This window comes from Petaurus breviceps, unplaced genomic scaffold (genome assembly GCF_028583685.1).
Source record: "Petaurus breviceps papuanus isolate PSGF00001 unplaced genomic scaffold, PetGlider_PUasm1.0 229, whole genome shotgun sequence".
NCBI classification, from domain to species: Eukaryota; Metazoa; Chordata; class Mammalia; order Diprotodontia; family Petauridae; genus Petaurus; species Petaurus breviceps.
In genome coordinates this window covers 20774623-20798157 of record NW_027185903.1, presented here as the reverse complement: position 1 = coordinate 20798157, position 23535 = coordinate 20774623, and the positions used below count along the sequence as shown (strand labels likewise).

General features: G+C 38.0%; 1 protein-coding gene across 12 annotated transcripts in view; it reads left to right on the top strand.

Annotated features, from left to right (window-relative positions):
* The window catches only part of PDE4D (phosphodiesterase 4D), a 1918796-nt gene that overhangs the window by 1670349 nt on the left and 224912 nt on the right, over positions 1-23535 (top strand). For all 12 annotated transcript variants that reach the window (XM_069096357.1, XM_069096351.1, XM_069096355.1 and 9 more), the window contains one exon: positions 19581-19617. In XM_069096357.1, the coding sequence (XP_068952458.1) occupies positions 19581-19617 (37 nt within the window). The remainder of the gene's footprint in view (positions 1-19580; positions 19618-23535) is intronic.

Sequence of the window (23535 nt, the reverse complement as noted above, 5' to 3'; positions counted from 1 at the left end):
CATATACACATTCTACATTGTGTCACAGAATTTTAGAATTGGAAAAGACATAGTGGCCCCCCCATGTCCAACCCAAATCCTCAATATAATGTCTTTTATAAGCGGTCATCCATCCACTGTTTGAAGCCCTCCTGTGAGCAAGACCCCCCCACCAAGCTTCCAAGGCAACTGAATTGTGAATTTATTTCTGACATCTAGCCTAAATCTTCATCTTTGTAGCTTCATTCATTTTTCCTGATTTCATCCTCCTCTCTTCCTTCAAACAAAACAAGTTTATTCCCTCTTCAAAGAATAATAGCCATCAAATTTACCTCCTCCTCATTTTATAAATGATGTTGGGGGGGGGGGTCCCACAGCAATTAAGTGATTTTCCTAAAGTCACAAAGTTAGTAATTATCAGAGGTAGAATTTGAGCCTACCTCCTCTGACTCCCAAGTCCATTACTTTTTTCATGACAATTCATCAAAAAATTAAAGACAGTCCTTGTAGTTGTAGTTAAATGGAAGAATGACTCAGGTTTTTCCTTGCTAACATGGATAAAAGGATTGGTGGAATTGACTTTATTGTGCACCCCAAAACAATAAAACATCACTTCATGAAATACTTGGTCATCTTGTATTGCAATACTAATGATAAATATTTTCTTTTTTTCCTCAATAAATATTTTTTAAAAAACTAACAAGGAAATAATTGTTATCTTTGCACCACCATCAGCTGGTTGCAGGACAACAAGGAGATAGAAAAATTCTACCAAAAAATGTTTTTCAGTGCTTGGTAATTTCCAAGCAGAAGGGAGGGTGGATAAAAATGCATTAGCAAATATGGTTCCGGAGTAAGAAACAAGAGAAGTTAAAGGCTTGTAGACTATAAAAAGCCTTGTATTCATTTTATAAATACTTTAAGAAGAGAGTCAGGAGGCACTAGACATAGTGAGCACTAAATAACATCACAAAAAAAGGAAATTGATTGTCTTCTAACTGGCAAGAAATGACTGGTTATTAATGAGTCCTTTCTGAATAAGCTGTCTATGTACAGTCCCAGAGACTATCAACTTTCCTAAGAAAAATTAAGTCAATATAAATCTGTTGCTATAATGAGAAGGCCAAAAAAGCCCAGAAAGCACCTCTGCCAGCAAACCCTTGAATTTATTGCCAAGTAGAGATGTGCGGCAGCCAAAAGCAATACCAGTTTAAAATATAAACCCATTTGTAAAAATCTTGCCAAAGAGGGTGATAGAAAAAAAATTTGCAGCATCTCTGTATAAAACAGTGAGAGGTGTTGGAGGGAAAAATGAGTTTATAGAAATTTTGTCCAACTAGATTGTCCCAAGAGAATTTAAGGATGTCACAGGACGGAGGCCAACAGACAGATGAAAAAAGGAAAAGATCCACAAAATCCCTTAAAAGACTTTTCTCCATTGATGGCAGTGGAGCCACCACTTTATGAACTCTAACACCTTAGCCCCTGATGTACTGCATAAATAAGTAGAAATGACACTGAAGAAAAGTCTTGAAGAACAACAGCTAAGTTAGACCAAGTATACACTAAAAACATCCATTTTGCAAGTGACATTGAAGTATGAAATCTCCAGATACCTGTAAAAATTAATGACAGAGGTACCTTTGTTTTCTACCTCTGATTACTGGTATGAATTGAGGCATGCAACAGGGAAACTTATGCTCCCCAAAGTCATGTTGGGTCATGGAAGAGGTCCTCCAGATGCTTTTGTGTGTTATATTGCATTAATAACACTGCTTGGCCAAAGGCCAGACCTAGCAGAACCTCCTGAACGAGATCTGTAATTGCTCCACCCCTGCTTCACCCCAGACTGAGTTCCAAAGCTGAGTGGATTAACTCTCCTCCATTCCCTTCCCCATTTGGGATGGATGGGCTGGATTTCAGGAGGTTGGGTCTGGAAGGTCACTACTTTTGGTGAGGAGAGATGGGCAACAATAGAGCAAATGACAGAATATGGCCAGGCCCTGGTGTCCTTGTAGATGCCTGGATGGAATGAAGCCCAGGCTGGAGCAAGCTCAATATGGTATGATGACATTATCTTGTCCACTCCCTTATTTTACAGACTGAGAAACTGAGGTTAAGTTAGGAGGAATGGCTTCTATAAAGTCACTAATGAGCATCAAAATAATTTGTCTCTTTTTGAATGTGCATTCAAAGCTACATTTTCACCTTGAAGATATACTAAATGGTCATGTAAGTGTAGTTGGTGATGGTGAAGTGTTTTTTGTTTGTTTTGGTTTTGGTTTTGTTACTAACCCTTTTTTCTCATTTTAAATGTGTAGGGAAGAAAATCAGGATGCTCTGATCTGAGTTGAGAGCATGCCCATGAAATTCCCTAATGAGAAAAAGAGGTTTTACAAATTTTTTCCTGATTATACAGTGATTATAAGGTAGTTCATGGCTTCTGTCTATAAAGGTTAACAACTCTGGTTGTGTTTAGAATTCTTTGTTCTGCTTGACTTATATTCTCGGATTTATTTAGCTTTGCCAAAACTTTGACATCTTCATCTGTCAATCATAGTACCACTGGGAAAGGAAAGAAATGATCATTTAATTAGTGTTCTCGATTTTAGAAATCGATAGCTCTTTTGCACTATCTCTTTTTTTTCCATATGAAATGTTCTTTGCATTATTCATAATAGTATAATAGGAAAGGGCTTACAGTTGTACAAATGATAAAAGATGTGCTTCTAGTTTTGAATAGGAATTTTATCACAATATCTTCATTTTCAGGCTGCTTAATGCTGTACAGGTGTACCCTAATTAAAGTTCCATGTGGAACTAACATAGATATAATAAAGGATACTTCTAGCCTTTTAATGACACCCAATAGAAGCAAGTGACACTATAAAGGATTTACAAAGGATATTAGATAGAGGATTGCTGCTAACCCAGGGAAGTTAATTAAGCAATTGAGAATTTCAGACCAGTTTGCTTCTCTTTAAAAGGACCAGCTAAAAGCTTGGAGATTTAAACAGGGGGAACAATAATGCTTCAGTTAATGAATTAGTGAGCATTATTAATTTATAAAATTGAATTGGGCCAGAAATATTCCTGGAGATGAAATTAATAAAAGAGATATGGAGATACATTCTAGAATTCAAAGAAGGGAGTAAAAGAGTAGCAGTTACCTGTTTATGTGCAGAGTCCTGAGAATAAAGCTCAGTAAAAATTATATTAAAGGCAGCTAGGTGGAATGGTGGATATAAAGAGTTTACCCATAAAGAGGGTTAGGGTTGCTCTGGAGACCCCAAAATACCAACATGCTGGGTCCTGCCGAATGAATTCGACTCAAGTTTTCTCAGCCAAAGAAAAGTTTATTAAAAGTTCACCACATTGGGTAGACTCTTAAGGAGCCTAGGTATCTGTGACACTTGCATATCAACAAGCAGACCAGAATCATCTGACACCAAGTAAGTATGTGTTAGAAAATGCTATGGCGCCCTCACACCACATGGTGTGAGATGGGATCTTATATACAGAAGGTTGTAGGAGGAATCTAGGGGTGGTTTAGAGGAGGAGTTTGGAGAGGGTCTTCAGAAGAAGTCAGATGAGGTCAATGAGTGATTAAGGGTGGGAAGTTGCAGGAGGCTACCAGGAGACTACAGACAATGGTGGGCTAGGCCAGTTCAAGGGTGGATTGATATTTTGATAGGCTCAAGGGTGGGAAGTCTATTAACAGAGTTTTGGACCCAGCCACAATGTAAGGCTTATGGCCTCATGCAAATTCCTCATCAAATGGGATCATTTAATCAGAGTTCAAGGGGAGTTCCCAGAGCCTGTAACTCAAGGACTCAAGGAGAGTTCAAGGGGGCTCCCAGAGCCTGTACCTTATCAGATAGAATGCCAGACCTGAAGTCAGGAAGATTCATCCTCCTGAGTTCAAATCCGGCCTCAGACATTTACAAGCTTTGTGACCCTGGGTAAGTCACTTAACCCTGTTTGACTCAATTTCCTCATCTGTAAAATGATCTAGAGAAGGAAATATCAAACCACTGAAAATTGCCTGAACGACAACAAAAACAAAATTTTCAATTCACAAACTGGGAATATTTCCCCAGGAAAGTAAGAAATTAAGATGCTCAAGGGTCCTGACCTTTAAAAGATAAGGTTTAAAAAAGAATTTTTGAAATAGTTGGCATTTGCATAGCACTTTAAAATTCACAAAGCACTTTATAAACACCTCCTTTGATCCTCACAGCAACAGTGGGAGGTGGGTGAGGCAACTGGGTCAGACAGCCAGAGTCCCCCAGCCAGGAAGTGTCTGAAGCTGGACTTGAACTCAGATCTTCCTGACTCCTCGCCCTGCATTCTAATCATCCTGCTGTTTGGATAGGTATAAATGTCACTTGTTGATGCTGTTGTTATTATTTGTTGTTACCCACAGTACTTTGCACTGCATCCACTTCACATCATCTTCACTTTAAAATTAAATTACTAGTTTTTATGTTAAATTAAAATTAAAATCAACTTGAAAATTTTAAAGGCTGTAAAGTTTAATGTTCAAATTGTTGTTCAGTTGTTTCAGTTGTGTCCTACTCTTTGTGACCCCACTTGGGGGTTTCTTGGCAGATATACTGGAGCAGTTTGCCATTTCCTTCTTTGGCTCATTTTACAGATGAGGAAACTGAGGCAAACTGGGTTAAGTGGCTCCCCCAGGGTCACAGAGCTAGTGTGTGCCTGAGGCCAGATGTGCACTCAGGCGTTCCTGACTCCAGGCCTCGGACACTATCCAACAGTAAGGTACATCAGAGGCTGTCTAGTACACCCCTCTGTGGAACCCATTCCCACACCTGTCATTTTATGGATGAGGAAATTTTAGCCTAGGGAATTTGAGTGACTCATCCATGTCTTGCAGGTAATAAGCATCAGAGTTAGAATTTGAACAGAGGTCATCTGCCAATTCTCTTTCTGCTGTACTATGCTGTACCTTTTGTTTGCAGCTAGGACAGGTGGAAAGCACATTGAGATAGGTAATTAAATTACCAGGGTCCAGGAGTGGGCTGTAGCCAACTCTCCCTGTATCCTAGAGAGCTAATTCTTATTTTCTGTGTCAGTATTTAAAACTTGGAAATCAGCAGACACTTTGTTGATTGTTTGATTGTTAACTCTGTTGAGGTTTTTCTGATTGTCTAGACCAGGGGTGGGGAACCTGGGGCCTCAATGCCACTTGTGACTCTCTAGGTCCTCAAGTGCAGCCCTTTGATTAAATCCAAGCTTCTGTTGAGGGTTTGATGGTTGTCTAGACTTAAGGAAGTGATGGAGAAAAATAATAATAATGCAGACTAACCTTAAAAGTGTCATGCTTTGGGGAATGCTGGTTGTTGAACATTTACCAGCATACCCCTGCCTCAGCCCCATCACTAACTCTGTGCCTTTGTCAAAAATCTCCTCTTTGAATTAATGTCTTTATCTGTTAGAGGGGATAAATAAATACGTATCTTTCCTTGCCTTGCATTGTGGTGAGTAAAAGAGCACAGACTTGGAGTCTGAAGACACTGGTGCAGATTCTTGCTCAGCCGTTTGCTATATGTGTGTGTCCTTGGATTGGAACGTCATCTTTTTGGGGACTCAGCTTACCTCATCTGTAAAATCACATCTGAAATCCTTTCCATCTTGAAGCCTGTGCACCTATTGAATATCTTGGATGTTCTGAGTTTTTAAGCACCATGCATGATACTGATAGGAGTGCTTGGATTTCTTGGGTAGAAATTATGGAATTCTAAATGGTATTATTATTTACATTGTATTTACTTTTGAAATGCCTAAGAAGTTTTTGCTGTTTTGTGTGTTTGTTTGGTCCTTTAATCATAATTACATGAAGAAATACTATGATTGATAGTATCTGCCCCATTTCTCAGATGGTGAAGTTGAAACAGAGTGAAAGAGCTTAGTCCAAAGGCATCTCCCTATCCAATGTAGTAGTAATACTAATAATAATGATTACTACCATATATATAGCATTTACTATGTGCCAGGCACTGTGCTAAGTGCTTTGCAATTATTATTTCATTTGATCTTCACAACAACCCTGGGTGGTGGGTTCTATTATTATCCTTATTTTACAGATGGAAAAACTGATACAAATAGAGGTGAAGTGACTTGCTCAGGGTCACACAACTAGTAAGTGTCAGAGGCTGGGTTTGAACTCTGGGCTTTCTGCCTGCCAGCCTAGGACTCTATCCACTGCACCACATGGATGCCTCATATAATATAGTAGATTATTCTACCTTTCTGACATGATGGAATTTACAATACGTGATATATAGTAATAGCATTATTAGCCCAAGTAGGTGGTACTTTCCATTCATAAGCTTCCTTTGCCCAGTAAATCATAAATTGTCCTTTATCCAAATGCTTGTCTATGTTTAATAGTTTGTTTCTGGCTTAGCACAAGTAGCAAGATCAGTTTGCCATATTGGTTCCCCACATTTTATGAAATAAACTAGATTATAAACTTCTGTTTTCAGTTCCTTTTCTTGGAAGATTGCTTTTTCAAGTAATGAAGGGCCTTCTCTTTTTAAAGTATGAAACAGGAGCCTAGCCACCCAAATGGACATTTCTCTTGGATTTGTCTCCTGCTGCTTCTGAAGGAGACTTCCTTATAGCTCCTTGTTCAGTCTTCGGTTTCCAGCAGGAGGAAAAAAAATAAGTGGCAGGAACCTGAGCATGATCGTTTTCCCTCCTTTATAGGAGATTCAGTGGTTCATCTAATGAAGTCACCTTACTTCCTGTCAGTCTGACTCAATCGATTAGAGAAGGAGCTTGATTTCTTTGCTAGGAGGCATAACACCTTTGGAAACTTTTGATTTCGCCAAACTCCTAGTAACAGGGACAAATTGATGGACTTCCAAGTCATGAAGCTGAAGAATCGGAGTGCTCCTAATGGCCCACTGTGACTGGGATACTCAAAATGCAGCCTCAGTAACCCAATCTCCGCTTCTTCTTCATCCCAACCCCAAACCCAATTTTTTTTTCTTAAAATAAATCACTGGAGCTTGTCAGCTAAAGAACCTAATGAAGGAAGTATCCCTCTTCTCCATATCGCAAGTACCTCACATTGGGTTTAATTCCGTGTTACCCAGGTAACATTGGTGTTTTCATCGGAACTTAACCATAAGGCAGCTTTTAAGCCCTCATCATTCTAGAACCATAAGCTTAGTTGGTATTAGCACTGAATACATAGCTGTGTAAGAATTGAAATCAAAGGATTGAATTGAAATGAAGTCAGAAATTGCTGTTACCATAAAATGAAGTCATAGTAAAATATCTTCCCTTATAGGGTAAGGAATCAAACATTCAGTTTATCCATCCAAAACAATTATTAAATATCTAGTGTGGGCCAGGCATTGTGGTAGATGCTAAGATATAAAGAAAGGCAAAAAGCAGGCCCCGCTCTAATTTGAGGAGGGTGAGGGGGAAAGGAAATAGGCAAACAACTGTGTACAAACTATACAGGGTAAGTTGGAAATAATCAACAGAAGGAAGGAACTAGAATTAAAGATGATTTGGAAAGGCTTCCTATAGAACATGCGATTTCATCTGGGACCTAAAGGAGGCCCAGGAAGCCAAGAGCAGAGATGAGGAAATACTTGGAAAGAAATAAAGCAAAATTTAAAAGGACTTAATATTGCAAAGAATCATCACATGATAGATTTCAAGCTAGAAGGAACCATAGAAGACTCAGTCCATCCTCTTCATTTTACAGATGAAGAAACAGAGGCTGAGAAAGTTCAAGCAACTTGAATCTCGCGTTAATGTTTTAAATAAGATGCCTTAAAATAGCAGTTCTTGAATTTTTGGTCTCAGAACTTCTTTATACTCTTAAAAATTGAGGACTGGCCCCCAAAGAGCTTTTGTTTATCTGGTTATATCTATTGATATTTGCCGTGTTAAAAATTTAGACATTTTAGTGGTATTATAAAAATAGTCCTGGGTCTCAGTGACCCATTATCCTCAGGGGTACCAAACACTACATTTTGAGAACTGCTGCCCTGGGATTATCTACCACATTTTGTTCCTACTCTGCCTTAATGAAGGAAGAAATACTCTGAGGAATGAAATGTTACAAAAAGAGGAAGAGTTGTCGCTGCTATTAAATATGCCCACTTTCTTTTTTCATCTTAATTCTTTAAAAAACCATAGAACCTAACTGATTTCACATAAGTTCAGTGACTACCTAAAGTACAGAAATGAACTCCAGGCTGGAGAAATATCTCTAAACAAAAATCGAGAGTTGAGTCCTAATAAGGTAAAGCTTGTAATGTTTGATTACAAAACATAAGAGCCTGTGAATAAAATTTTACAATGGAGAGATATAAATTGAGGCCACATGTGGCCTTCTAGGTCCTTGGGTGTGGCCTTTTGACTGAGCTCATGTATAGAACAAATCCTTTTATTAAGGGCATCTGTTCTGAAGTTTGGTTTCGATCAAAGGGTTGTACTTGAGAACCTGGAGGACCACATGTGGCCTCGAGATTGCAAATTCCCTGCCCCGCTAGGATGTATTCTCAGCTGCAGTTATGTCCAATTCTTCATCAGCAGAGACACTAGAGCGGTTTGACATTTCCTTCTCCAGCTTAATTTACAGAAAAGGAAACCGAGGCAAATAGAATAATATGATTTGCCCAAGGTAACTGCTAATATGTATCGAAGACTGCATTTGAACTCAGGAAGATGAGTCTTCCTGACTTCAGGTCTGGCACTCTATCTACTGTGCCAAGTAGCCAACCTCAACTAGAGGCTAACTAATTCACAGAAGAGGTTTTTAAAGGATCCTTCCAAGATGTATTTGCCTTCAATAGGACATTTTAGGAGTTTGGAAAATCTTCCAGATCCCAAGATCAATGATTTTCTTAAAAAAAGAATTAATGAATTTGGGGGACCAGGGGGGGAAGCTATCTGACTTTCCTTCTTGTTTTGACTCCTGGCCCCACCTTCTTAAAATGTTTCTAACTGCTTAAATGGTGCAAATATGCAATGTAGAGATCTAAAAAACAAAAACAAAAAATCCAACAGCAGAATGATGTGAGAATGATAGAATAAAGTTTGTGTAGTGAATAGAAGACTTGAGTTCATATCCTACCCTGGGTTCTTATGAGTTGTGTGATCCTGATAAGTCACTTACAAGTTTCCCCATCTCTAAAATGGGGATAATAATAGCACATACTTCTCATGGTTTTTGCGAAGATCGGATGAGAAAACATGTAAAACACTTCTCAGACCTTAGAATGTTATATGTATTAGCTCAAACTAGCCTGTGGGACTGCTCCCTGAAGGGGTTAATCAGTTTTTCCCTTGTCCTTGTCCTTGCCTACACCGTCTCAGTGATGAGTAGTCAGTCCAGTATTTAGTTGGGTTTTACCCCCTTGAAACCAGGTTAAAGTTCTCCCTCCTCCGGTTCATTTGTTTTGGAAGCAGCTGCCCTAACCTTTTCTGGATATTAACGTGTTTGAAGCTAGAGAGGAATGACATAGCTAATTCTGTGATTCCTTCTGTTTTTAGGATGTGGTCTCTTTATATTTCTTTCCATCATGACCTGAGAAATACTCACTTAGTGGGAAAAAGAAAATTACCATGACTCTGAAGTCATGGAGCAGAGTAGCAGTTTTCATTGACTGATATTTAGGAAAATAATAATAGCTGAAATTTATTTAAAATATAGAAATCACTTTCTCACAAAAGCCTCATTAGGTAAATAGTATAATTATTACTGTCCTTTTTTTTTATAAATGAAATGACTAAGGCCTAGAGAAGTAAAATGATACTATTTGGTCAACATCACAAAAAGAAACAAAGAACACATATGTTCAGCTTACCAAAATGAATGCTCCCTGAAGGCAGGATTCTTCTTTAATCCATAAGTAATAACCCTGCTCTGACTCTGAAAACTGATTAAAGGTCAAGATCAGAGATTGTTAGCTGAAAGGGAACCAAGAGGTCACATAGTCCAAATCCTTCCTCCACACACAACCACAGATATGGGAAAATGCCATCAAGTCCACACAGCAGCTACTGCCAACGTCAAAGGTACTCCAACTCCAAATCCAGTTTTTTCTTTTCTAGAGCACATGGTCTCCGTGTTATTTACATAATTTGGATACCTGTGCAATTTTAGTAAGCCACTTAATCCCTGTGGGGCTGTTTCCTTATCTACAAAGCGAGGATGCCTTACCACATTCAAAGCCTGTGTTTGCCTCCCTTCAGGTGAGGCTCTCTGGGATATGGTATTAATTTAGAGTGTTGTCCAGTGCTCTTACATTTCTATGGGGCCAGCAGAGGGCAGCAGCTGGCTGCCTGAATGACTGCTGCTTGCTGTTCCTGCCTGAAGGATGTCAGCTCAGGTGCCAGTGGGGTTCAGGGATGGGAAGGAGTAGAGGCTGGAATATTAGATGATCAGAAAAGGAAAGATTTTACTCCTGCACAAGCCAGGGCTGGAGAAACCAGAAAAACTGCCCAGAAATGAGCCAACAAAATGAAATGAGAGCATGTGGGCTCAGAAACCAGCGATGCATGTTAGAGTTAGAAACAGGGTGAGGCCAAGCACCTAGATAGCAGATCGGGTATCTCTAGATCAAGCTGATATAGCAGTAGGGGCAGTATGGATAATTTTTCAAGCCTATAAAGTTAAATCAGGTAGTTAGCAAAAATTAGATTATATCCAGAATCAGAGGGCCAAGAGTGCCTCATCTAAGACAGACCTCAGAGACCATCCCCATACTCCAATCACTGCCATTTTATGGAAAAATTAAGTAACTTACCCACTATTACCCAGTTAGTTACTTTATCCTTAAGGAAATGATTGATATTTAAGAAGATGTCTTTTTATACTTTGTATGGGGCACTTGATGGGAATTGTCAGAAATCAAGGCAATGCTGACTGTCACAGCAGATAACCACAGTGATACCAATCAAGACCAGTTTTAGTGTCTGCTTGGTTATTGGGAGTCACTGCTTGGGAATGTATTTCATTTTGGTAGGTTGGACATGTGTTCGTTTCTTTTTGTGATGTTGAAAACATAACATTTTATATCTCTAGGCCTTAATCATTGCATCTACAAAAAAAAACACACACACAGTGATAATTATACTATTTACCTAATGAGGATTTTGTGAGAATTTTCAGGGTGATCCTGAGCAAATCATTTAACCTGTGTCTGCCTTAGTTTCCTCATCTAATTTTTTAAAATGGAGATAATAATAGCACCTACCTGAGGATCCAATAAGAAAATATTTGTAGTATTTAACATAGTACCTGACATATAGTAGGTACTTAATAAATGCTGTTTCTTTCCTCCCTCTCTCCATTCCTTCCTTTTTCCCTAATTCCTCTCTCTTCTTCCTTCCTTCCTTCCTTCTCTCCTTCATTTCAGTGTTATTGGAATAATTGAAATATTGAATATTGAAAGGAACTGGGTAATTGGAGACCAGGATGCAACTCCAGGGGTGTTTACAAAGAAACGGACAGAATAAGTTTGTCTCCAGCTACTTTCTGGTTACACATTATAAAGAAAAGGGATAAATTGAGGCAGTTATTCTGGATGATCCAGATAAAAGCACTTTAGATTTAATTATATGACTAATTTATGTGAAAAGGCTTATGGATTTATTGGGATAAAGGAGGGGAAACAGAATTATCTAATTAAGTGCTTCACCTCCTGTACTGTAATTGCCAAGGAAAGGCAACTTCCCAAGGTTCAAAATACCAGCATAGGTGCTCTCCATTTTATTCAGTGACCAACCAAGAACAGAGAAGATCAAAACATGACATCATTCCAAAATACAGGATTTACTAAGTGTGATTAAATAATCTCCAAGGACTACCCCACCCCAGGACCTTCCAATCATTCAATCAATTACAAAGTCCCTGGTCTAAATACTTCTCCACCCCTAGGCTATACCTTTATTTGTCAATCACAGAGCACAAAAAGGTCAAAAGTTCCCCACCCCTGGATCACAATTGAATCTACCCCAGAGTTACATCAAGTTTAAACACAGCACTTAATACCCAAATGGAGGTCTTTTCTTCATCTTGACACGAGGCAAGTTCTCAGCAATCTTAGTTCCTGGGGAGACAAGGCTTAGCAAGGCCACAAGATACATTGCCAGTCCCTCCATTAATTCATCCTCTGTCTGTAGAACAGTCCTAGAACCCCTGAAAACATTAGCAAAACCCTCTCCTAGGATTTCTGTAAACATACAACAAGAAAATCCTTCTTCAGGGCTTCTGAACCAACAGAAAGGTTCCCAGACCCCTGCAACAACAGCACAGTCCTTCACCAGTGGACAGTATCCACTCTCTGTCTGCAGGACAGTCTCAGGGCTTCTTAACCAAAAGCCGGGTTCCAGGACTTCTTCAACAACAGGACTGTCTTTCACCAGTGGACAAATCTGGCAAAAGAACATCAAAACAGACAAACAAAGTACCAGCAAAACAGCCATGTCTCCTCAGTCCTTGGCAGCTCAGGGGGCAGGTCTCAAAAGTCCAGGGCAATTCAAAGCGGCCACCAGCAATTCTTAGTCTCTCTCTCTGTCTCCACGTGGGTGCTGCTTCCAAAAAGGTCTTCCGCCTCTCTCTTGTCTCTCCAAATCTATGTCACCAGCTCCTCCCAGTTCAGGACTTTCTTTTCACATCAACAAGTCCATCCCACAGGTGGGATTAACAAGCTCTGGGTTTTAACACAATCAATTTGAAAACCAAGCCCAATACAGGGGAATCTCCACATTCCATTACTATCACACCTCTCCAATTTGTATGATTACTTTTCCAATAGGAACAGAGGACCTCCTGTATATCCCTAAATTATTTTGTGCATTCTTTTAAAATAAAAATAAAACAATCACAACTAATTTTAACCAAGTAAATAAATATGAAGAATAAAATATCAAATAAAAATTTAAACTCCAAATTTTTTTACATCTTATTAAATGTATATATAATACATTTTAACAACATGGTGGCAGTTTTCTTTTACTCGTTCTTCTTCCAGTCTCTTTCCCATCTGTATACTTTTTGTTTCATACTTCATTTCCTTTTGTCATGTAGCCAATCAGTTGCTAGAAGGTTGTAGAGGCTGGAGTGCAGAATTTAGACTTAGTCTGATAGACTTCAGTTTGTATCTTGACTCAGACACTAACTGTGTCACCCTGGACAAATAAATTAACCTATCTCAGCCTCAGTTTTCCTCATCTGTAAAATGGGAATAATACTAATACTACTAGCAAATTCCCTCATTGGGTTGTTATGAGGTTCATGAAGTTAGGTGGTAGAGTAGACAGAGTGCTAGACTGACCTGGAGTCAGGAATAAATACCTCGATTCAAATCCAGGCTCAGTCCCATCCACTTTTTGACCATGAGCAAGCCACATCACCTCTGTCTGCTTCAGTTTTTTCATCTGTAAAATGAGGATTCTTACAATATTACCCACCTCCCATGGGTAGGTATTTTGCGATAAAATGAAATATTTGTAAAGCATCTGGAAAACCTTAAAGTGCCTTCTAAATGCTATATTTATTATTGTAGTAATTATAACAACAATAAACAAGGTACCGTATAAATTGCATTATAAACCTTGAAGGAATTTATAAATTTTAGCTTATTATAGTCGATGTGCATGTGTTTTAATTCTTTCTTGATTGAATGACTTCAAACATTTTCTAAGCATCTGTACTTCTTCATATTCTTCATAATTGTCATGTTTTAGACTCAATAATATTCTGTTATGTTAGCATGCCACAGTGTATAGTGTTGTTCTCTGCCCACTGGACAAAGAGTTTTTTCCATGTTTTTCTCTTCCAAATAAAACAGGAAGTGTCTTTTTAAACAGATAAATCTTTCCTTCCTCTTAAAAACATTTTTAGGATACTGTCCTAATAGGAGGATCACTGGGTCAAAGTGTCCGATATTATTTTTATCAGGCTAGGTCCCTATAACCTCTAAGGTTTAACAACACCATCCTCAAACAATCCTCTGTGGTAGGCAGTACAAACTCCTACTACATCTATTTTAAATCTTATACTTAAAACCTTATGGGAATTGCTCAGGGTCACACACAAGGAAATTTCTCGGTGTCAGAGCCATAACTCAATTCCCCTTCCCACCATGTCCTCTGATTCTGTCTTTTGTACTTCTCATCCCATCATACTGCCTTTGGTCAACTTAGTAGCTTTTGATATATATGCCAGATTTTTCTTAAAAAGGACCACATCATTCCTTAGCTTTATCAACACTATAAAAGTATGTCTGTTTCTCCACAGCCTTGCCATCCCTGAGTTTTATAATTTAATTTTTTTTGCCAGTTTAAGCAGTATAAGGCAGAACCTCATAAGTGTTTGCATTTGCCCATTAATTTCTTTGATGTGCTTTTCTCCATTTCTCTATTAAGAGTTTGAGCAATTTTTCAACTGATTATTAGCAATTTGTGTTGCCTTCTCTAGAAACAATAAGTTTATGTGTATATATTATGTGAAGCTATATATATACATTGCATTGTATATACATATTCCATACATATAATATGCATGCAGTACATATACCATATATGTGCATGTATGGTATGTATACACACTTATACTTAATATATGGGGTATGAATATAAATCTATTCATATTATGTTATATTCTTACATATATGATCTATGTGTCACACAATTATATACATGTAGTTTTTATACAAATATGCATATGGATGTTATGTATATGTGTGATAAATGGTCACAGGAGATATCTATCCTTCTGTCCATCTATTTTTTCCCTCCTGGAAGTGCAGGCAGATTTTCAAAGATTCAGAAAAACTAGAGTGAAAGCAAAGAGTTCCAGAAAAACATTTACCTCTGTTTCATTGACTATGCTGAAGACTTTGTGTGGATCCCAACAAAATGTGGCAAGTCCTCAAAGAGATGGGAGTATGGAATCATCTTACTTGTCTCCAAGGGAATCTATATGTAAGTCAAGAAGCCACATGTAGAATTGAACATGGAACAACTGATTGGTTTCAGGCTACTCATTGGAAGCACAAATACTGAAGCTAAATCTTAAATACGTTGGCCACCTAATAAGGAGACAGGACTCATTAGAAAAGACCCTGATTTGGGAAAGATTGAAGGCAAGAGGAGAAGGGGACGGCAGAGGATGAGGTGGATAGATAGTACCATGGACGGAATTTGGGAAATAGTGAATAATGCTGTGGTCCATAGGGTCATGAAGAGTCAGACATGACTGAATGACTGAAGAAAAGAACATTCATCTATCTATATATCTATCTCCTGTGACCATTTATCCATTGTAGAAAAAGTTTTCTTGTTTTGCATCAATTCATTACAGAATTTGGATGTTAGATTTTATCTGATATTATATACCAAATTTTGGAATCATATGGTATTCAAGTCTACAATTTTAATGGTGTAGACAGTATGTATGTAGATGTGTGTATGTGTATTTCCTCTCCCAGCAAATGGGCCCTTTCTCAGAATGTCTTTTAATGCATAAAATAAAATACACAGAATTCAAAGGAAAACAATTATACTGAAATGCAGAAATTACCAAAATGTATTTTTTCCCCAAGTCAGTAGACTTCAGGTTAAGAACTTCTAATCCAATTAGACATTAGTATAGATGTATGATGTGAAATATGGGTAGAAACTCATAGCCAAAAAACTAACGTCATCTTCTCTAAGAAGTTAGCTTACAGGAATAAGGAGGTGATAGTTCTGTTCTCTGTCCTGAATAGATCATATATGAGATGTTATGTTCATTTATAAAAACTTGGAAGGTAAGTGTGTGTGTATAAATATACACACTTGCATATATGTATATTTACACACACTCCCACTTGCATATGTACATATTTCTTTCCCATTAAAATTGTATACCACGGAGCGGCTAGGTGGGCACAGTGAATAGAGCACAGGCCCTAGAGTCAGGAGGACCTGAGTTCAAATCCAGCCTCAGACACTTAACACTTACTAGCCGTGAAACCTTGGGCAAGTCACTTAATCCCAATTGCCCTGCCCTCCCCCCTCCAAAAAAGCAAAATTTTAACAAAAATGTATACCAGGATACCATGTGATCTCAAAATTTATACACATTATATATATACATATTTCTATAGTGTGTACAGGTATGTATACATGATATGCACATATATGCTTATCTATATATGTGCATACACACATGTGTGTGCGTGTATATATCCCCTAGTAGTTAGCGTTGAGCTGAGTCTCCACAGTGCCAAGGGATTCTGAGTGGAGAGAGTGAGAGATAGAATCCTAAAGACACATACATGGGAAATGGGTCATCAGAAGAGTAAAGAAAGGGAAAATAAAGTCCTTTCGACCATCTTCATATGTGTTGGAGTCAAGACCCTTTACTAGTTGTCCTCCTGCTAAACATACTTTGCTGTATGAGGAAAAGTGACGAGGAGAGCGGGTTGTGAGATGAAGAGGGGAGAGGAGGGAGCTGGGGTCCTCAGCTGAGAGTGGCTGCTGTGGCAGGCTTAAGAAATTTGGAATAACTGATTTATTAAGCAGGATAGAGAATCTGTTTTGTTGTTGAGTTATTTTTAGACACTTCTGACTCTTTGTGACGCCCCCCCCCACTCCAAATTTGGGGTTTTCTTAGCAGAGATACTGGAGTGGTTTGCCATTTCCTTCTCCAATTCATTTTACAGAAGAGGAAACTGAGGCAAGCCGGGTTAATTGACTTGCCCAAGATCACACAGCCAACAAATGTCTGAGGCCAGATTTGAACTCAGGTCTTCCAGACCCTAGGCTCAGCATCCTATCCACTGTGCCACCTAGCTGCCCAGAGAAATCAGTTAGGAAGGAGATAAAAGGGTTGATTGCCTTGGTTCAGGGTTCCCCTTTAAGCAAGGGCTTTATGACCACTTCTTATTTATATTATAAATTGAATTCTTCTTTTCATGTTAGATTCAGTAGCTACTGGGGTTCCTTTCAAATTTCATTTTTCATCATCTTTCTATCCTATCCATTTTCCCAGTAATTTTTACTGAATAATTCCTTTCTTCAATATCTTGTGATATTGGTTTCATCTAGGATTAATCTCTCATAGATATGTAGTTCTCTTTGGGTTTTCTTTATTTCTATCTCATTTTTCTGTTTTTCTATTTTATATATAATTTTCATAATGTCTGCTTTATGACATTTTAAAATGTAGACAAGATTCCTTAATTTATGCTTTATAATTTCTCTTGAGATTCTCATTTCTTTATTTTTGTGTTTTTATTTTTTATGTCATTATTTTTAGATTCTATTGTTTCTTAGCTTGTAGTATTGTAATTAACTTAATTTTTAAATAGTGTAGTATTGCTATTATAAATAGAGTATTTAAATTAAAATTAGCTTATATTAGTTTAGATAATATTAACATTTTACTATATTAATGATAATAACTAGTTTTTATATAGTGCTTTAAGTTTTGCAAAGGACTTTAAAAATATTAACTCATCCTCACAACAACCCTGAGAGAGAGTTGCCTTTGTTAACCCCATTTAACTGATGAGGAAATTGAGGCATGTAGAGGTTGAGTGATTTTCCCAGGGTTACACAGCTAGAAAGTTCTGAGGCTGTATTTGAGATCAGATATCCCTGACAATAGGACCAGTGCACTATGCACTAAATCACCTACTTGTATTTATATTGATTCCACCATATTCATGGAGTAATCAGCTAAGTGGCACAGTGGATAAAGGACCAGATCTGGAGTCAGGAAGACTCATCTTCCTAAGTTCAAATATGGCCTCAGACACTTCCTAGCTGTGTGACCATGGGCAATTCACTTAACCCTGTTTGCCTCAGTTTCCTCATCTGTAAAATTAGTTGGAGAAGGAAATGGCAACCACTTCAGTAGCTTTGTTAAGAAAATCCTAAATAAATAAGAAAATCCAAAATGGGGTCACAAAGAGTTGGACATGACTGAACAACAAATTCATGGGCAAAATAAAGGTTTCCAATTGTTTAATTTTTCCATAATTTCTCCTCACAATTTCCCTGAAGTTGTTCTTCTAGAGATCTTGAGGATATGTAAATAGATTCCCTACATTTACTAGATAAACTCCATATCTCATGTTAAAATGAATTTATTTATAAGTGTTCTTATGTCTCAATTTCAAAAGCTTATTAAATAAATGATTTCCTGTTTTTATATCTTTTATTAAATAGATATTCAATTTCCTGATTAAGCCCAAGACCTTAAGGTTTTTATTTTTATGATATGTGTAATACCAAGGACATGTAACCAACTATTAAACTATAAACTAGAACAAATATCTGTCATGGCAAGTCTTTTGGAGAGGCCGATGCCCTCATTTTAGCTTACTTAAAAAAAAATCAGTATCTTAACTGTTCTTTTATACAGTGTTCTGACCTTTTCCTGATTTTTATTTTCTACATTTTTAATTTGGAGAACTTGATAGGATTTGCCGATGAACTTAACAATGGTGTGCCTATGTCAATATCATCAATGTGCCATTTCTCCTATAGCCGGGTTTTGAGAGTGTTGTTTTCAGGTCACTTTAAGTTCTTTTCAAATTCTTCCTCGGTGAGCTAGGGGGTTTAGTGTGCATAATGTCATGTCTGTGAAATTTGCTGTAAAGAATAACTACATTTGTATATTGATGTCACTGCTTGGAATTCCAAATTCTGATAGCCAAGTGGGGGGGAGGGGTATGGGCAAGGGGAGAAGGGGGAGGGGAATTCCCATGTAGATTTTTGAGATCCTTTTGATAGCCTCTGCAGGGCGTGGAAAGATTATGAAATAGTTTTGGTACCAAGTGACCCTTCTTCCTCAAAGTAGTCTGTTGCTCAATAGAAATAAATCAGAGACATTCCCTCTCCCTGCTTGAAGGCATGTCAGACTGACACCTTGCGCCAGCATCACCTGGCATGGTGTGGTTTAGTTGCTGCAGCAACAGCACACACTAGGTAACACTCGCCGTAACAGCGGGTATGTGAGTCAGTTCAGAAGTTTTACTAGGTTTTTATTAGTCCATGATGCAGTCCCCAGTCATCTACAGTTACTAGCTCATCCGCAGGCTCACGAGTGATAACTAGAAAAGCTCAATGCTAATCACTTCCAATACTTAGAGGCTCCCTGGCCCTATGGGTGCTGCTACCAAGCTCCAGAAGCACCCCTTGTTTGTCAGTGCCAAGAATAACTGGATCTGTTTGCGGAGAGAAGACTATGGGGCAAAGAGAATGGCTTGGATAACGCCTGTGTCGTTTGATACAGTGTACGTCAGTTCCTCCACCCAATTGATAAATTGTATTGAAATTGTTTGGATTTTTGCAGAAATTACCTTCTTTCTGGAGGTGTGGGGCAGCTGGACACTTGTTTTAATATTTTCTGTACATATGAAGGTTAATGTCCCTTTGTCTACACTCCAATTGCACCATACACCCAATGCCTAGGGAAGACAGATGCTAAAGAAACGAGATAATGGCATTTGACTACGAAGACTCAGGATAATGGGAACTTGTAGCTTCATGTTGAAAAAGAGCCAAAAAGGCATTGTTAATGTCTAATATGAATTTGGTTTATTTTTCAGACATGGAGATGACTTGATCGTTACTCCATTTGCTCAGGTAAGCACAACTTCTGTGGGGATTTTATCCAGAACCTGATTTCTTTGGAACTTGAAAATAAATCTGGGAGCTAGAATTGAGATGGGGGATTGGGGAAGGAATTCTTTGTTTTTAAATATGGTTTTGATAACTAAATAGGATACTATTTAGATTACTAAAAGGAAAACAAAAGAGCATGACCTCAGCAATGGCTTTTATCAACATCACAAGACTTTTTAGTTAATCTTTTGTTTATTTTTCTGTGAACCAAGATGCTGCAGGCACATTTTCCTCAAACTGATTTATGCCCCATGGATATTGTATCTAACCAATTGGGTTTCTCTTTGCTTTCCTGCTATAACCATAAGGGATAGAAAACTAGATCAGAGATTGATACAATTTACACAGATTAAGATAGATGTACTTATTTTTACTATTATACTACTTCTAGTTACACTTTACTTATACTCCTCTAAGATACCATTTTTACCCAGAAGGGGTCAGTATAAGATTTTTGTTAAATTGTTAGTTATCATTATTCAGATTCTAAAAATTTTAATTTTTTGATCCAGACTTGTGATTTCTTGCCTCTAACATTACCTTTTGGACCTTGTTTAGGGCACTTAAACAAGGCTTATTTCCTCATTCCTAAAGTGAGAAGTTGATCTAAGAGTCCTCTGAGTTTTCTTCCATCTCTAGAGATACGATTCATTGATTTTTTTTTATCAGTGTAAGAAACTCTGCATGTGGAAACTTCCCCCACCAATGAAAATTGGCCCCTCTTCCAAAGCCTGTCAATCTTATGGTCATATAGCTAGTATAAATAAGGGGCAGGACATACATACATATATACACACACAAATATAGATAGATATGCACACATATATTTAAAATCAGAATAATCTGGGGCCAGTAAGCTGACATAAAAATGTCTAAAAAAATCATGCAAGGTTGTTCCAACACAGGATGGTGATTAATGAATGACGTCTACTTAAAACAAAATAAGTGGAGGTGGGGCATGAGACTTGGGTATAAACTGGTTTAGGAAATGGATTAATAAAATCATTATTAATTCCGGGAATTCCTCCATCTCTTGAGACACTAAAGATAGAGTAAAATACACATTGATTTCAGATGGTTTAATCTTTCCTGGTTTATGGCATAACTAGAATAAAGGAAACCAACAGTTTCATCTCAAATTATCTCAACATTTCTAGGTGGAAGGGCCCTTGAAGATTGTCTTATGAGAAGACTTTATGCCCAAAGATATAAAATAATTTACAGCTAAGTTAGTAGCAGCCCTGTGCCTTGAACCCAGGTCTGTTGACTCTCTTGAGCATTCTTTCAAATATACCAAAAGTATTTGAACTTTTGACTTAACTTAAGGCCTCATTTCTAGTTTTAAAGGGATATTAATATCAAGCAAATTAAGCAGCTTGTCATCTCAATCCTTCGAATTCTTCAGAGATTACTATTATTATTATTCAAAACAAAAGCTTTATATCTCAGAAAGTCCCAAACTGCCTTTTGTTCTCACAGAATCATAAATGTAGAGCTAGGAGGGACCTCAGAGACCATCAGATTCCTCTCCTTCTTTTACAGATGAGGCCCAGACTGGTTTAATAACTTACCCAAGGTCTCACAACTAGTAAGTGTTTAAATGAGATTTGAATCCAAGTCTTCCTCTCTTTAAATTCAGTGCCCAATCCGCTACGCCACATGGCCTCTTTTGTCCTTAACTATTTTGAAATAAGCCCAGAATATCTAATATTAACAGAAAGAAACATGGAACCTCTGGTTTCTTATGATGTTCAAATACATTTTAAATCTGCTGGAAAATTAAGTGTCACTTATTTGTTAAATATGCTTGAGGAATCTTTTTTTTTTTTTTTTTTGCTTTTTGGAGGGCAAATGGGGTTAAGTGATTGCCCAAGGCCACACGGTTAGTTTTTATGTTAAGTGTCTGAGGTTGGATTTGAACTCAGGTCTTCCTGACTCCAGGGCCAGTGCTCTACTCACTGCACCACCTAGCTGCCCCTTGAGGAATCTTCTTGAAGACCAGTGTAACACTGTTTCATTGTCAAAAAGAATTTTTCACTTGTTTGTGATTTGGTCATGTCCTGAACTTATAGATATTTCTAGATAATGTTCTGTTCCCCATTTATCATATCTATGACAGCCAAGAGTAAGGGGTGTGAGGTGGAAAATTCTGGAAAAGCTAATAGGATTAGGCAAGGAGGCATGAAGAAATATTATATAAATCTTCAGTTATGATCATTCCATTTTCATTGTATTCAGATAGCCAAGCTAACTCATGTTTTATGATAAAAAGATATTTAATTATATCAAAAAACTTGTAAGCTTATCAATATTGGTGTTCTCTTAAATGGTGCATGTCAAAGCTTATGGACCCCTTCTCATCTTGAGCATTTCTTGTCCCTGTACTTCTGTACATGATCCGCCCAGCTTGATAGAAGTCCCCGTCCAGCATACCTACAGGGAGTAGTAAAACCTTGCGTTGTTCATCTGATTTCCTTGCTCTTGCTACACGACCAATCTTGGTCTCTAGTACCTTCTAGCCATCATTAAATAAAAGAATAAATTAATAAAATGGAGGAGATAAAAAGACCGCTACTTTGTATCCGAGATAATGAGCATTTAAGCTTAGTATGTATCACAGTACAGGTAAAACAGATCTGACCCTACTTGTCAGTCAGCAAACATTTATTAAGGGCCTACTATGTGCCAGACATTGTGCTAAAGGATGGAGACACCAAAAAAAAAAAAAAGTCAAGCTAGTCTCTGCTCTCAAGGAGCTCACAGTCTAATGGAGGAGACAACATGCAAACTTGAATTTAATTTTTAGTTAACAAGCATTTCCCCTTACCACCTCTCCTCATTGGAGGAAAATAAAAAGAAAGAAAAACCAAACCTTTATAGCTAGTATGCATAGTCAGGCAAAACAAATTTCTCATACTGGCCATGCCCCAAAATATATGCCTCCTTCTTCTCCCTGAGTCCATCCCGTCACTGGAAGGAGGTGGAGAGCATGCTTTATGTGGTTCTCAGCTGTACTTAGCATGTATATAGAGATAAAACAGATATAATTCTAGCTATGGTCTTACAGTCTGAGATGAGTAGGTGTTTATAAAGTGCCTGAGTCATTAGATACTTTATAAAGAGTGATTAATAGAAATCTTTGTACCTTCCAGGACCTTTCAGAACAATACTAGAAATGGTAGCAATGCAAACAAGTTGCTTGCTTCCAAGTTAGTGAGCATATCTAGCCTAGCTGAATTTGTGAAGGGTAGAGAAACTGTCCTATCACAGATAAGTCACTCAGAGAGATTCTGTTCCCTCTGCCAGGCAATAGAAATTCACCATCATTATTTCTAATGTTACCTTGTTTTCACTATCCATTGTAAAGAAATCACAGTTAAGATACAGGGGTGGGGAGCCTGCAGGCCTTCTAGGTCCGTGGGTGCAGCCTTTTGACTGAGTCCAAGTTTTACAGAATAAATCCTTTTATTAAGGGGATTTGTTCTATGAACTTTAGATTCAGTCAAAGGGCTGTACTTTGAGGGCCTAGAGGGCCATGTGGCATCAAGTTCCCCACCCCTGGTTAAGAATCTTTTAAATCCATCTTATATTTATTTTCTTTTTTTTTTTTTATTTTTAATTTTTAAGCAATCGGGGTTAAGTAACTTGCTCAAGGTTACACGGCCAGTTATTTCTGGGTGTGGTGCTGAGTGTCTGAGCCTGGGATTCGATCTCCAGGTAGTCCCAACACTGGAGCCGGTGCTCTTACTCGCTGAGCCACCTGGCCGCCCCTAAGCAATTGGGGTTAAGTAACTTGCTCAAGGTTACACGGCCAGGTGTTTCTGGGTGGGTGCTAAGTGTCTGAGCCCGGGATTCGATCTCCAGGTCTTCTCAACACTG